The sequence below is a fragment of the Bubalus kerabau genome, chromosome 4 (assembly GCF_029407905.1).
Source record: "Bubalus kerabau isolate K-KA32 ecotype Philippines breed swamp buffalo chromosome 4, PCC_UOA_SB_1v2, whole genome shotgun sequence".
In the NCBI taxonomy this organism is placed as follows: Eukaryota; Metazoa; Chordata; class Mammalia; order Artiodactyla; family Bovidae; genus Bubalus; species Bubalus kerabau.
The window spans coordinates 111,818,431-111,833,920 of NC_073627.1; the positions used below are offsets into that span (position 1 = coordinate 111,818,431).

At 36.6% G+C, this 15,490-nt stretch overlaps 1 protein-coding gene across 2 annotated transcripts in view; it reads left to right on the forward strand.

The window, feature by feature from the left end:
- SMC5 (structural maintenance of chromosomes 5) overlaps positions 1-15,490 on the forward strand; it is a 99,954-nt gene that overhangs the window by 38,883 nt on the left and 45,581 nt on the right. For both annotated transcript variants that reach the window (XM_055578288.1, XM_055578289.1), the window contains exons 4-6: positions 10,146-10,308; positions 11,891-12,025; positions 13,492-13,632. In XM_055578288.1, coding sequence (XP_055434263.1) covers positions 10,146-10,308; positions 11,891-12,025; positions 13,492-13,632 — 439 coding nt within the window. The remainder of the gene's footprint in view (positions 1-10,145; positions 10,309-11,890; positions 12,026-13,491; positions 13,633-15,490) is intronic.

Consider the following 15,490-nt stretch of genomic DNA (forward strand, 5'->3'; position numbering starts at 1 on the left):
TCTTGCGTGGGGAATCCCAGGGACGGGGGAGCCTGGTGGGCTGCCGTCTATGGGGTCACACAGAGTCGGACACGACTGAGGCGACTTAGCAGCTTAGCAGCAGTACCTGAATGTCCTAGTCGTTTTCCCTACTTTCTTCAATTTAAGTCTCAATTTTGCAATAAGGAGCTCATGATCTGAGCCACAGTCAAGCTTCCCAGTCTTGTTTTTGCTGACTGTATAGAACTTCTCCATCTTTGGTTGCAAAGTCTGATTTCAGTATTGACCATCCAGTGATGTCCACGTGTAGCATCATCTCTTGTGTTGTTGGAAGGAGGTGTTTGCTATGACCAGTGCATTCTCTTGGCAAAACTCTGTAAGCCTTTGCCCTGCTTCATTTTGTAGTCTTAATGCCAGTCTTGCCTGTTACTCCAGGTATCTCTCTCTTTTTTAAAAAAATTAATTAATTTATTTTAATTGGAGGCTAATTACTTTACAACATTGTGGTGGTTTTTGCCATACATTTACTCCAGTTATCTCTTGACTTCCTACTTTTGCATTCCACACCCCTGTGATGAAAAGGACCTTTGTTTTCTTTTGGTGTTACTACTAGAAGGTCTTGTATGTCTTTGTAGAACCATTCAGCTTTTTTGGCATTAGTGGTTTGGACATTGACTTAGTTACTCTGATGTTGAATGGTTTGCCTTGTAAATGAACAGAGATCATTGTGTCGTTTTTGGGATGGCACCCAAGTACTGCATTTCAGGTAGAGGAATCTGTAAATGCTAAGACCCCGAAGTGGTACGTAGTGTCACTGGATTTTGTTAAATAGGAGGAGTAAAAGATAAGTTCTGAAAATATAAGGGAGCCAGCTCATTAGGCTTTGTAGACTAATGTAAGGAATTGTTTTGAATAAGCTGTGAAGCCATCAGAATATGAGCAGAGAGGTGACATAATTTAATAGCTTAAATTTTAATCAGATCATTTAGGTTGCTCTGTGAAAAATAGACTATAAGAAAACAGGCAAAAGCAAGGAAATCAGTGAAGCTTTAATGTAATAATTCTAAGAGAAAGTAAAATAGTCTAAAATTTGCTCACAAATTGAATACAGAATATGAAAGAGAGAGGGGCATCGAAGAAGAAGTATACCAATATATGTATCTGGCATCCTTAAGAGTGGAGTTTCTCTTAACTGAGGTAACGAAACCTGCATCTGGAGGTTTTAGGGTAAGATCAGAAGGTCATTTTGAAGTAAACCATATTTCGTCGAATTAAGATGCCACCATTGTAAAATGCAACTTCCAGTTAAACTATGAAACAGTTTGAAATATGCAACCTAGTTTCAGAAATGTTAAGATGGAAAAGAACAGCAACAAAAACAGATGCTTTTAAGGGTCAGTAAAATACAGAGAAAGTTTGAGATGCTTATATAGACATTCAGGTAAAAATGTTGCCAAGGCCTGTGATGAGCTAAATCTCATTCAGTTTTGTGTCTTCATTTTATGTAAATTGAAATGTTGAATGGACAGTTAGGGTTTTTTTTTTTTCCCCCTTATTAGAGGAGAAGTCTGGGCCAAAGGTAATACACATAGGGAGTTGTTGGTAGGGTGGTTGAAATCTCCAAGGGAGAAGATGCAGATGGAGGAAAGAAGTCTGTAAGAACTAGATTCTGTTGTACTGCTGCATTTAGAGGCTGAACATGGGGAAAGGAACCTGGGAAGAATGCTAGTGAGAGGAGAATGCGGTACCTGGAAAGCAGTCGAGGAGTCATCCAGTGCTGTTGACCTGTCCAGTGCTTCTGACAGGTGGAGCAAAATAAAGACAAAGAACTTTCCTCAGATTTAGTTCATTGTAGGCCTTGGCAGGGTTTGGGGGAAGTGGTGTTTTATTCCTATTGTATGTTCAGGAAGGGCCTGTTGGGAAGTGAGAACTGAATGAGAACCGTAATAACTGGGAGTAGAGTACTCCAGGCAGATGGAATAGTTTGTGCGAGGATCTCTGGCAAAATTAAATTTGTTGTTGCTGAGGAACAGAAAAATGGTAGTGTGGCTGGAGTGAAATGAGATACTTGTAGGATTTTGAAAGATATGATTTACTTGTTTAGAGGTATTCCTTGTTTCTGATTTCATGTTCTTTTAATTATAACTAGCAAGTGAATTTTATCAGCATGTATTGAATTGATCATATTATTTTAATTGGTAAATTCAGTTAATTTCCTAATGTTCAGTCTATTTTGCATTCTTAGAATAAGTTCAACATAGTCATAGTTTGCATTGATAGACTTGCTTCTCTAACATCTGTATTTTGCTTGTGAAATATTAGTTGATTGGATATTTGATTAAAGTTACTGATAAAATCATCTGGGCCTATTGATTTAATTAATGGTAATGAATTATTTAGTTTTTCTATTCTTGAGTCATCATGGTAATTTATAGTTTTCTAAAAAATATTTTCATCTTAGCTTTTAATTTTATTTGGCTAAATAATGTTATGTAACTTTATTATGTTTGTATTATGACTTCTCATATGTAAAATATATTATTTAAGTATCTCCTGTAGTTGTATTCCCCTCTTTCATTCGTTTTTTTTCATGATTTGGAAAAAAATTGATTTGTCAGTTATATTCATCTTTTTTTAATGAGTTTAACTTTTTGCATTGTTGTTTCTGTCTTACGTCATGGTTTTATATTTCATTCATGTTTACTCTTCCCTTTACTAATTGTTCTTTAAACTTTTGGTTTCTTTTGTTCTTCTCATTTCCTGAAATGGATATTGTACTCATTTTCAGTCTTGTTTTTTCCCTAATGTAAATAGTGAAGGGTAAAAATCTGCCTATCAGTACTGCTTTAGTTCCATCTCCCAAATTTTGGTATAGTATTTTTCTACTTTTCAGTTGTGAATGTTTTCTTTTTGTTTTTGAGCTCAAATTAAAAGCTGTTTCAAATTCTAATGTGATCTTCCTATTATATTTCAGTATTGATCATCACCTTGATAGTAGTGTGGTAAAAAATAGATAAGGTGATCTTTATGTTCCCAATCCTTTGAAATTTGTTGAGGCTTACATACTGAGCCCTTGTAATTGTTACCTGTTTGGTTGAAAGAATGAGTATTCTGCTGTTGTGTGTGCACTGTTTATTTGTCCATTAGTGCAAGATTACTAGTTATTTTTACTATTACTGAGAAAAGCATATTACACTATCCCTTTCTTTATGTAGATTTATTAATTACCTTTGTTCTGTCCATCTTTCCTTTATATATTTATAGGACAATATTGAACTCTATTGTTATATACTGAATTCTACATCTTTTGAGGCTTTCTGCCTTAAAATCTGTTTGTCATTAATGAATATAGTTAGCAGCTTTCTCTTTAAATATTTTCTTGTTTTTTTTTTTTAATTTATTTCATTTTTTTAATATCTTTTGTATCCCATTTAAGCAAGGATAGCTGAGTAGAGTTTTGCATTTTGTTTGTTGGCTAGGACTTCTAATACTGTCAGAGATAAGAGTGGGCATCCTTGTCCTTGTCTTGTTTCAGATGTTAACAAGAAGACTTTCATTTTTTTGCCTTTGAGTGTTATATTGGGGGTGGGTTTGTCATAAATGGCTTTTATTATGTTGAGATATGTTCCCTCTGGGCTTCCCAGGTGATTCAGATGATAAAGAATTTGCCTGCGGTGCAGTAGACCTGGGTCCACCCTGAGGTTGGGAAGGCCCCCTGGAGAAGGCAATGGCAACCCACTCCAGTATTCTTGCTTGGAGAATTCCATGGACAGAGGAGCCTAGTGAACAACAGTCCATGGAGTTGCAGAGTTGGACATGACTGAGCAACTAACACACATGTTCCCTTTGTACCACTTTGGTAAGAGTTTTATCATGAATCGATATTGAATTTTGTCAAATGCTTTTTCTGCATCTATTGAGATGGTAATATGGTTTTTGTGTGGTGTTAATGTGGCATATCACATTAATTGGTTTGCATATGTTGACTCCTTCTTGTGACCCTAGGATGAATCCAGCTTGGTCATGGTGTATGACTTTTTATTTTATGTGTTGTTATATTTGGTTTATTAATACCTTGTTGAGAATTTTTACATCTATATTCATCAAAGATAGAGGCTTGTAATTTTCTTTTCTGGGTGGTGCCTTTGGCTTTGGTATCACAGTGATGGTGGCTCCATAGAATGTATTTGGGGGTGTTCCTTCCTCTTCATTCTTATGGAAGAGTTTGAGAAGGATGGGTTTAAGTTTTTCTTTGTATGTTTGGTAGAATTAACCGGTGAAGCCATCAGGTCCTGCACTTGTGTTTGTAGGGAGTGTTTTTCTTCTATTTATTTACAGATTCTATTTCACTTATAATGATTGTCTGTTCAAATTATCAGTTTCTTGATTGAATTTTGGTGGACTGTATGTTTCTAAAAACTTATCCATTTTTTTTGGGTTGTTGAATTTACTAGCATATAAATGTTCATAGTATTCTCTTACAGTGTTTTGTATTTCTGTGGTATCAGTTGAGACTTCTTTTTTGTTTCTTACTTTATTTACTTGGGTTCTCTATCCTTTCTTGGTGAGTGTGGCCAACGGCTTGTCAGTTTTGTTTAGTCTTTCTATTTCCTTTTTGATTTCCTCATTCCCTCATAGCTCAGTTGGTAAAGAATCTGGCAGCAATGCAGTAGACCCTGGTTCAATTCTTGGGTCAGGAAGATCTGCTGGAGAAGGGATAGGCTACACACTCCAGTATTCTTGGGCTTCCCTTGTGGCTCAGCCGGTAAAGAATCCACCTGCAATATGGAAGACCTGGGTTCGATCCCTGGGTTAGGCAAATTCCCTGGAGAGGGGAAAGGCTACACACTCCAGTATTCTGGGCTGGAGAATTCTATGGACCATATAGTCTGTGGGTTCTATGGACCGTATAGTCTGTGGGGTTGCAAAGAGTCTGATGTGACTTTCACTTTGATCCATTGGTTTTTTTAGTAACATGTTGTTTAGTCTCCATGTAATTGTTTTTTTCTCATTTCTTTTCCTGTGGTTAATTTCTTGTTTCATGCCTTTGTGGTTAGAGAAGATCCTTGAAATAATTTCTATACTCTTAAATTTGTTGGGGTTACTTTTGTGCCCTAGTATTTGGTTAGTCCTAACCAGTCCATCCTAAAGGAAATCAGTCCTGGGTGTTCATTGAAAGGACTGATGTTGAAGCTGAAACTCCAATATTTTGGCCATCTGATGTGAAGAGCTAACTCATTTGAAAAGACCCTGATGTTGGGAAAGATTGAAGGCAGGAGGAGAAGGGGACGACAGAAGATGAGATAGTTAGATGGCATCACTGACTCAATGAACATGCTGCTGCTGCTGCTGTCACTTCAGTCGTGTCTTACACTGTGCGACCCCATAGACGGCAGCCCACCAGGCTCCCCCGTCCTTGGGATTCTCCAGGCAAGAACACTGGAGTGGGTTGCCATTTCCTTCTCCAATGCATGAAAGTGAAAAGTGAAAGGGAAGTCGCTCAGTCGTGTCTGACTCTTAGCAACCCCATGGACTACAGCCTACCAGGCTCCTCCATCCATGGGATTTTCCAGGCAAGAGTGCTGGAGTGGGGTGCCATTGCCTTCTCTGTAAATGGACATAAGTTTGGGTAAACTCTGGGAGTTGGTGATGGACAGGAAGGCCTGGCGTGCTGCGGTTCATGGGGTTGCAAAGAGTTGGACACAACTGAGCGACTGAACTGAACTGAAAGAATGTTTCATGTGCAGTTGAAAAGAATGTGTATCCTGGGTTTTTTTGCATACAGTGTCCTGAAAATATCACTTGAATCTGTTTTATTGCATCATATGAGATCTCTGTTGCCTTATTGGTTTTCTTTCTAGAGGATGTGTCCCCTGATGTGAATGAGGTATTAAAGTCTCTTCCTGTTGTGTCCCTATCAGTTTCTGCCTTTGTGTCGTGTTAGTATGTGTCTTATATATTTGGGTGCTCCTATATTGGGTGTATATATGTTAACGAGTGTAAAATCCTCTTCTTGTATTGGTCCTTTTATCATCATATGGTGTCCTTTTCCATCTTTTTTTATGGCCTTTGTTAAAGTCTATTTTGTTTGATATGAGTATTGTGACTCCTGCCTTCTTGTCATTTCTGTTTGCATGAAATGCCTTTTTCCATCCCCTCACTTTCAGTCTGTGTCCTTTGTCCTAATGTGGGAGGCTTTATTTTTCTTTTATCCTATCTTTTACTCTGTCTTTTGATTGGAGTATTCAGTTCACTGTCATTTAAGGTAATTATTGATACATAAGTATTTACTGCCATTTTAAACCTTGTTTTCCAGTTGACTATATTTCTTCTTTTTTCCTCTGGTTTGATGAAAATCTTATGCTTACATTTTCTTTTTGGTTTTTGTAAATTTTTGTATGTTTTTTAATTTGTAGTTGCTCTCTTTTTTAAGTATGTTAACCCTTTCCTGTATCTGCATGCTTTAATAGTCACATAAGTAAACATTCTTAGAAAAAAAAGTATTACATTCTCTTAGTCTTCTTCCACACATTTTATGATTTTATATTTTTTATATCTTCATGTTTATCCTTTTGCTGTTCATTATGTTTATTGTTGCTTTCACAAATAAGTTTTTTTTTTTTTTAAATCTGTATGTACACTGGCTTAAGTGGTTTCCTTTTCAATTGTGATTTCCTCCTACCTATATCTGTTTGCTTCTTTTCTATATAGAGAAGACCTTTAAATATTTCTTTTAGGATAGGTTTAGTATCGCTGTATTTTAGTTTGTGCTTGTCTGATAAATTTTTTCTCTCCACTCCTATTCTAATTGGTTACCTTACTGGGTAGAGTATTCTAGGTTGCAGTTTTCCTTTTGAGACTTTGAATATGTTTTGCCACTTCCTTCTGGTCTGTAACATTTCTGTATAGAAATCAGCTGATAGTCTTATGGGAGTTCCCTTGTCATTAACTCTTTGTTTTTCTCTTGCTGCCTTAAGAATACTGTCTTTAACTTTTGCCATTTTAAAAATAATATATCTTGGTGTAGGTCTGTTTGGGTTCCTCTTGTTTAGAACCCTGTGTGTTTCCTGTATCTGGATATCTGTTTCCGCCTTTAAGTTTAGGAAGTTTTTAGCCATAGTTTCTTCAAATACGTTTTCAATCCTCTTTTCTCTTGCTTCTCCTTTTGGAATCCCTGTTATGTGTAGATTGGCATTCTTTATATTGTTCCATAGGTCGCATATTGCTTGCTTGCTTTTTTTTTTAGCTGTTGACTGTTTCGACAAGATTATTTCCATTTTCCTTTCTTCTAGATCACTTATTCTCTCTTCAGCATCATTCATTCTGTTATGCATTGCCTTTAGTTCAGCCTTTGTCTCAGCAAATGAATTTTCTAATTTTTCTTGACTCTTCCTTACAGTTTTTAGTTCCTTTTTACAATAGTTTGCATTTCTGTTGGTGCAGTTCAGTTCAGTTCAGTCAGTCAGTCATGTCCAACTCTTTGTGACCCCATGGACTGCAGCACGACAGGCTTCTCTGTCTATCACCAACTCCCGAGTTTACTCAGACTCATGTCCATTGAGTCGATGATGCCATTCAACCATCTCATCCTCTGTCGTCCCCTTCTCTTCTTGTCTTCAATCTTCCCCAGCATCAGGGTCTTTTCTAGTGAGTCAGTTCTTCACATCAGGTGGCCAAAGTATTGAAGTTTCAGCTTCAGCATCAGTCCCTCCAATGAATATTCAGGACTGATTTCCTTTAGGATGGATTGGTTGGATCTCCTTGCATTCCAAGGGATGCTCAAGAATCTTTCCAACACCAGAGTTCAAAAGCATCAATTCTTTGGCACTCAGGTTTCTTTGTAGTCCAGCTTTCACATCCAATACTGGAAAAACTATAGCTTTGACTAGGTGGACCTTTGTTGGCAAAGTAATATCTGCTTTTTAATATGCTGTTTAGGTTGGGCATAGCTTTCCTTCTAAGCAGCAAGCATCTTTTAATTTCATGGCTGCAGTCACCACTTGCAGTGATTTTGGAGCCCCCCAAAATAAAGTTTGTCACTGTTTGCATGTTTCCCCGTCTATTCCATGAAGTGGCGGGACCGGATGCCATGATTTTAGTTTTTTGAATGTTGTGTTTTAAGCCAGCTTTTTTACTCTCCTCTCTTGGAGGGCTATTAATATGTGGGAGCGTCCTGGCATAGCTTGTATGGCTTTAATATTTTTTTGGTGTGAGGGCTGCTTTTGGTTTGGATGCTTGTCATATCTTTGCTCAGTGTATACTGGATATTGGTAGGCAGTGTGCAGGTGCTGCCCATAGATGCTCCCAGGAAGTGGGGGCCACGACCAGCCACCTGTCACAGGAGCCTCAGCAACAGCAGCCCATGCCCATCTCTGGAGTCGAAGATGACAGTGGTAGCTCGTGCCCATCCCTGCGCCCCGTGTAGGCGGTGCTCTGCTGCCTAATAGCGTGAACTCAGAGAAGGAAGTTTTTTGATGGTCTTGCCGCTCGTCTCATGTGCCACCAACAGTGGTGCCTTGCGTCTCTACCAGTCCCAGGCTTCTTCCCATACTCGCTCTGTTGTGGTGCACCACACCCTACCCACCTCAGGCTGCCTCTACACAGCCAACCCTGGTCCTCGCCTGGGGTCTAACCTCCAAAGCCCAAGCCTCACTCCACCTGCCCCAGCAGATGAGTGTCTCAGGCTGGGGTCTGCTAGGTGGCACCTACTGTCTGAAGGTGTCTTTCCACTTTGCCCTCGCAAAGCAGTTGCTGCACTTTCCTTTGAGGCTCCAAAGCTACCCCTTTGTCCCAGTTGATCTCACCACCAGTGAGGGAACTTTGCAATGTGCAGAAACCTTTCCTCTTTCACAGCTTGCTCCCAGGGACTCAGGTTCCATCCCAGTCTCTCTCTCTCTCTTTTTCCTTTCTTCTTTTGTCCTACTTAGTTACATGAAGATTTTCTTGCCCTTTAGAAAGTCTGAAGTCTTCTTCCAATGTTCAGTAGATGTTCTCTGTAAATAATTCTGCATGTAGATGTGTTTTTGATGTATTTGTCTGAGAAGGTGTTTCCCATGTCCTACTCCTCTGCCTTCTTGATCCGATCCTTGGGATGGTTTCCGTAAGACTCTACCTTGGAGAACTCTGGGCTTTGTCCTCAACACCCCTCTCTCAAGGGATCATAAAAATAAATACACCAGATTACCTGGTTGGCCAAATGCCCTCAGAATGAAAGGCAGTTTCTTTTTTCCACTGCTGGTTTCCCATCTGCACTGGTATTTTGTCCAGAATTCCTTACTTTCATGCTAACCTATAAATACATTTATAAAGATACTTTACCAGTTTTTTTTAGTAGTTGTTCAGTAAGAGAATCAGAAAATACTTTGTTAGTTAAGCTCTTGGAAATCAAAGTTTAGAATACCTTGTTTAACATCCTAAAATCTTACGGTTTGGAGTGTTCTGATTACAGTATAATCTAGATATATACCATATTTACATTGTCATTTTGCCATTGGATATCAATAAGTTATCTTTATGCCTCATGCTGCTGACTGCCAGTGAAGAAGATGGATGAATAGGTAGGAGGTGTGGCACAGTAGTGCTTCTAAAAGCAAAAAATAAATACCCATCTTTCAGATGAATTTTCTTTTGTTCAGTGTTCTTTTATAGTCATGCGATACAGTTTCTTTTGAATTCAGAGTGGTGGAGTATAAGATGAGGAAGCCGTGGGCCACCTGTATGCATTTCCACTTGATATCTGGAAATACATACACAGTAGTTGGTTTTCATTTGTACATTTTCCAAGTAGAGAGAGTTTCAAGGTTGGGCTCTTTATGCTGTCATATATCAACCCAGTTTGAATTTCAGTGAGCACATGTGATTAGAGAATAGCATAATGATTAAAGGATGAATAACTCCAGATATGTGAATCCTCAGGCAGTGTTTGGGAGTTAATATCAGTGTGTTTTAATTTTATTTTAACGGTTTAAATTTCAGATGTTGAAAGAAGTAACTTATTTGTGGTCAGTTATGTATTACCACTAATAAAATGCCAGGCTTTCCTTCTTTGGAGGGGCTATAATGTTAAAAGAAATAAAAATTATAATAATAATCCTATGTGGAAACCTTTGGTGCAAGAGAAAATAATGTATGTATTTTGAGTATAAAGATTTTTAATTTTTAAATAGGTTCAGGACTTCTGGAAATCTTGTAATCACTCGCGAGATTGATGTGGCAAAAAATCAGTCCTCTTGGTTCATCAACAAAAAATCTACAAGCCCAAAAGCAGTAGAAGAGCAAGTTGCAGCCTTAAATATTCAAGTGGGCAATCTTTGCCAGTTTCTACCTCAGGTATGAGAGAATTAAATGTAAAAGTGGGAAAATTTTCTATATAATGTTTCCTCTTTATGTCATATAAGAATGTAAATACTTTTTGAGAGCTATTGTTACTATTTAAAAGGAGCATAGTGGTCTTAATAGTTAACAGTTCTTTGTATTGTAAAAGGTAGTATCTCATCTCTTATAGTAAAATCTTACTACATTTTAGTAATTTGGAAATACTCAGTTAATAAATCTATCAATAAATCTATTATAATAGATTTATTATAATATTATAATAGATTGTAATAAATTATATTTATATTTCTATAATAAATATTGATCAATATAATATTTATTATATTATAAATATTATTAAAATTATAAATATAGGAGGGGAGAAGGGGCTCAGAAAAAAAAATAAAAAAAAATAAAATTATAAATATAATATAAATATTTTATTATAATTATTATTTATAATATATTATAATCTATTGTAAAGGAAATAAAGGTATTATCTCCTTTGTTTATTTCCTTATAAATAATAAAGGTATTATTTATTTATAAGTACAGAAAGTAGCTTAAGTAGTTCTGTGCTTCAATTTATAGGCTCTTAAAACTGTGTTAATAAACAACTTCTTAATCAGTGTATTTGTATTTGTATAAAATGCTTTATATACCAAGACTCTTAAATCTATGTGTATGCCTTCTAGAACCGTTTTATATTTTAAGTTTGTTCAAAAAAAAATAAAAACATCCTGATATTCCATGTTAAATATTAAAGTCAAATATCTTTTAGACTGGTCTTTGGATATTATTCTAGTGGCTGAATTAGTTCTTTTCTTCAGAAACAATGATGATTTGATTACTGTGTCCAAGTTAAGTAAAAGTTAAAATTTGAAAGCATTTATCAGCTGGTTTTCAGAGAAGGCAATGGCACCCCACTCCAGTACTCTTGCCTGGAAAATCCCATGGATGGAGAAGTCTGGTGGGCTGCAGTCCATGGGGTCGCTAAGAGTCGGACACGACTGAGCGACTTCCCTTTCACTTTTCACTTTCATGCATTGGAGAAGGAAATGGCAACCCACTCCAGTGTTCTTGCCTGGAGAATTCTAGGGATGGCGGAGCCTGATGGGCTGCCGTCTCTTGGGTCGCACAGAGTCGGACACGACTGAAGCGACTTAGCAGCAGCAGCAGCAGCAGCTGATTTAAAGCTGTCTTCAGAAGTATTAATAGTTGTTTGAAATTGCCATCCTTCTTTTCTTTTTTAAGCTTCTAATAATTTCATTCCAATTGACATGTGGTAATGATCATTGCAATCCAGGGCAGTATTTTTTATTTCCAAACTGTGTTAAATGTATAGAAAAGTTTCAACCTGGAAATATTCTCATTGAAATTTTTTTAAAGTTCTCAAAAAGGTGGTAGTTTATACCCTAAGTTTATTATTTTAAAGAATAATATCAAAGGACAGGGTTTATTTTAAGATTCAAATCGCAAAGGTTTTTTTTTTTTCCTTTTTAATGAGTTTCTTCTTGACAAGTATCATTGAGTGAAAAATGTTTTGAAGATATTTGTAAATGATAATATTAGTTGATATTTAAGTTTTGTGCTCTAGGATAAAGTTGGAGAGTTTGCTAAACTCAGTAAAATTGAACTCCTTGAAGCTACCGAGAAGTCAGTTGGTCCTCCAGAAATGCACAAATACCACTGTGAACTGAAAAACTTCAGGGAGAAAGAAAAACAACTAGAGGTAATTTATAGTCAACTCATTTTATTGTCTTTCATTGGCCAGTGAATAATAGTTCGTTGAGTAAATTCATATATTTGTGATTTTTTTTTTCAGCAAGGATTTTCAGTAATTATGTTACTAAAAAGTAAGAATGGGTTTGATATAAAGTTTTGACTATCATGTCATCAAATATATGTTATTAATTGAATTTCTAAAGTACTTTTTTCTCTCAGGAAGTTTCAGTGTTATTCTTGTATTCATTCAGTATTTTCTAAACACCTGTGATATTTCAGATGCTGTATAGGGTTTTGGGTAATACAGCATATATATAGCATTTAGTTAGTGTCTTTGTTAAGCCATTCTTATATTTTATTCAGTTGTGTGAGGATAGACTTTGTAAAAGAGCTGTACATTTAGTTGAAGTGTTTGATTTTTATCTTCACCTTTAATAAATAAATTTAAATGTCCTTTTATAGTATATCACATTAAAAGATGTTTATTTAATGAATCATTTTTCATAATTCAGCAGCTACAATTCAGTAAATTTTTGTAATGAGAAATCTAGTAAACTAATGCTTTCTTTTAAACTGTGACTGGTACTTCCCAGGTGGCTCAGTAGTAAGGAACCTGCCTGCAGTGCAGGAGGTGCAGGTTTGATCCCTGGGTTGGAAAGATTCGCTGGAGGAGGGCATGACAACCCACCCCAGTATTCTTGCCCGAAAAATCCTGTGGACAGAGGAGACTGGTGGGCTGCAGTCCATGGGATTGCACAGAGTTGTACACAACTGAAGTGACTAAGCACACACAAACTGTAACTATCTGTACTTGATAATGTGATTTGTTCTGATTTAATGCTATTGTTATTGTTGTACTTAATTCAGAGTGAATGACAAAAGAAGTTGTAATTATTTTAATCCTACTTTAGATACCCCTGTCACTTCTTTTATTTTTCCCCACATCAAATCGTCTAATACTCCCCTCTGCAAGACTGTAACTACCTACCAACTTCTGAAAGAAAACAAGCACATATTCTTCTAGGTTCTGAGTACAATTTACTTGTTTGTTAATTCACAAGATAAAGGCTAGATTTTAGCTTTCCTTTATCTCATTTCTAAATCCTTCAGTCATGGGTATTCATAACATACTACTAATAATATCACTTTGCTGTATGTCATGTTACAGCTTTTGAGCTTTCACCTGTAGTTAAGTTGAGTACCTTCTACCAGTGAAGTGAATAGGGCAGATATCTCTCTTCTCTTCAGGCAAGAAGAGTCCAAGCTTAGAGATGTGGCAGGGCTTCCTCATGGTCCCATAATTGATAAATAGTAGAGCCTAGACCAGAACTCAGGTGTGCACTTTAGTTTTACACAGTTCTTAAGAACTCCTATTGTGAAATTTTGCTAGCACTATACATTTTTCATTATAAAAAGATTTGACCTTTTGTCTTTCTTTGATTAAGCTAATTGTTAAATGAATATTTATTTTAGACCTCATGCAAACAGAAAACCGAATATCTAGAGAAAATGATTCAGAGGAATGAAAGATATAAACAAGATGTGGACAGGTTCTATGAACGTAAGCGACATTTAGATTTGATTGAGATGCTTGAAGCAAAAAGGCCGTGGGTGGTAAGTCTGAGTTACTAAAGTAAAATAGTGATTCTTTAAGTATCAGGAAAATTATAAAGGAGACACTAAATACTCAAATTAGGTGCTATTCATTTTTGCTTTGTATATTGTGCATAGTAATATTGATCTGTCTCTGTGTTCTTTTGTAACTGTGTGCTATGTTATTGTTATTGCATAACAGGTAACAGTGGATTTAGTCTGTGTCCTTAATTCTTCCAGAATTGAGTCAACAGATAGTTTTGTTTTATAAAATACTAATGAGCTAAAAATATTTACATATGTAAGAATGAAATGTCCTCGGGTTACTGAAAATTTACTTGGAGTGTGCTACTAATATCAACTTCAGCTACAGACAGAGCTGAAGGATATTAACTGTAATCTTCTACTCATTATGGTTCATAAGTTTACTGAGTTTACTGTTTTAATCACTGTGATGTATATGATTTGGAACCAGAGTTTGGGCCAAAAATTCATTTCCCTCAGTACATTATTTTTCAGTGGGTGGAACAAAATAAGGAAGTTTAATAATATTTTTAATGCCAGGATGGAAATAATTATTAGATTGGAAAAATGTGTGGCTGTATTTGTGACTTTATTCAGCCTGTCCCACCCGTTTCACCGTATCCTTTTCCGTAATTCCATTTTTCTTAAACTTTTTCTTTTTTTTTTCAGCTCAATTTCATAATTTTTTCCTATGTTTTTTATTATTCTGACACCTGCTTTATTTTTGTATTTTGAAGTCTTTTGATTTCTCTATTTAAAGACTGAGTTTAATGATTTTTCAATATTTCCTTCTTTGATTTCCTATGATGTTTATTGTTGTTCAGTCGCTTAGTTATATTCGACTCTTTGTGATCCCATGGACTGCAGCATGCCAGGCTTCCCTGTCTATCACTGTCTCCCAGAGTTTGCTCAAACTCATCTCCATTGAATCGGTAATGCCATTCAATCATCTCATCCTCTGTTGTCCCCTTCTGGTGTCTTTGATCTTTCATAGCATCCAGGTCTTTTCCGGTGAGTTGACTCTGCCTCAGGTGGACAAAGTATTGACGCTTCAGCATTAAGTCCAACTCTTACATCCAGATGCCTAGTGGAAAAATCATAGCTATGACTTTATGAACCTTTGTTAGCAAAGTGGTGTGTCTGCTTTTTAATACTCTTTCCAGGTTTGTTACAGCTTTTCTTCAAAGGAGCAAGCATCTTTTAATTTCATGGCTTCTGTCCCTGTTTCCATTTTTTCCCCATCTATTTGCCGTGAAGACCAGATGCCATGATCTTAGTTTTCTGAACAGTGAGTTTAAAGACAGCTTTATCACTTTCCTCTTTGACCTTCATCAAGGGGCTTTTTTTAGTTCCTCTTCTCTTTGTGCCGTAAGGGTGGTGTCACCTACATATCTGAGGTTATTGATGTTTCTCCTGGCAGTCTTGATTCCAGCTTGTGCTTCATCCAGCCTGACATTTCACATGATGTACTCTGCATATAAGTTAAATAAGCAGGGTGACAATATACAGCTTTGATGTACTCCCAATTTGGAACTAGTCCGTTGTCCATGTCCGTTTCTAACTGTTGCTTTTTGACCTGCATCCTGATTTCTCAGGATACAAGTATGGTGGTCTGGTATTCCCTTCTCTCTCAGAATTTTCCAGTTTGTTGTGATGCATACAGTCAAAGACTTTAGCATGGTCAATGAAGCAGAAATAGATGTCTTTCTGAAATTCCTTGCTTTTTCTGTGATCCAGCAGATGTTGATGATTTGATGTTGGTTCTTTTGCCTTTTCTAACTCCAGCTTGTACATCTGGAAGTTCTCAGTTCACATGTTGTTGAAGCCTAGCTTGAAGGATTTTGATCATTACCTT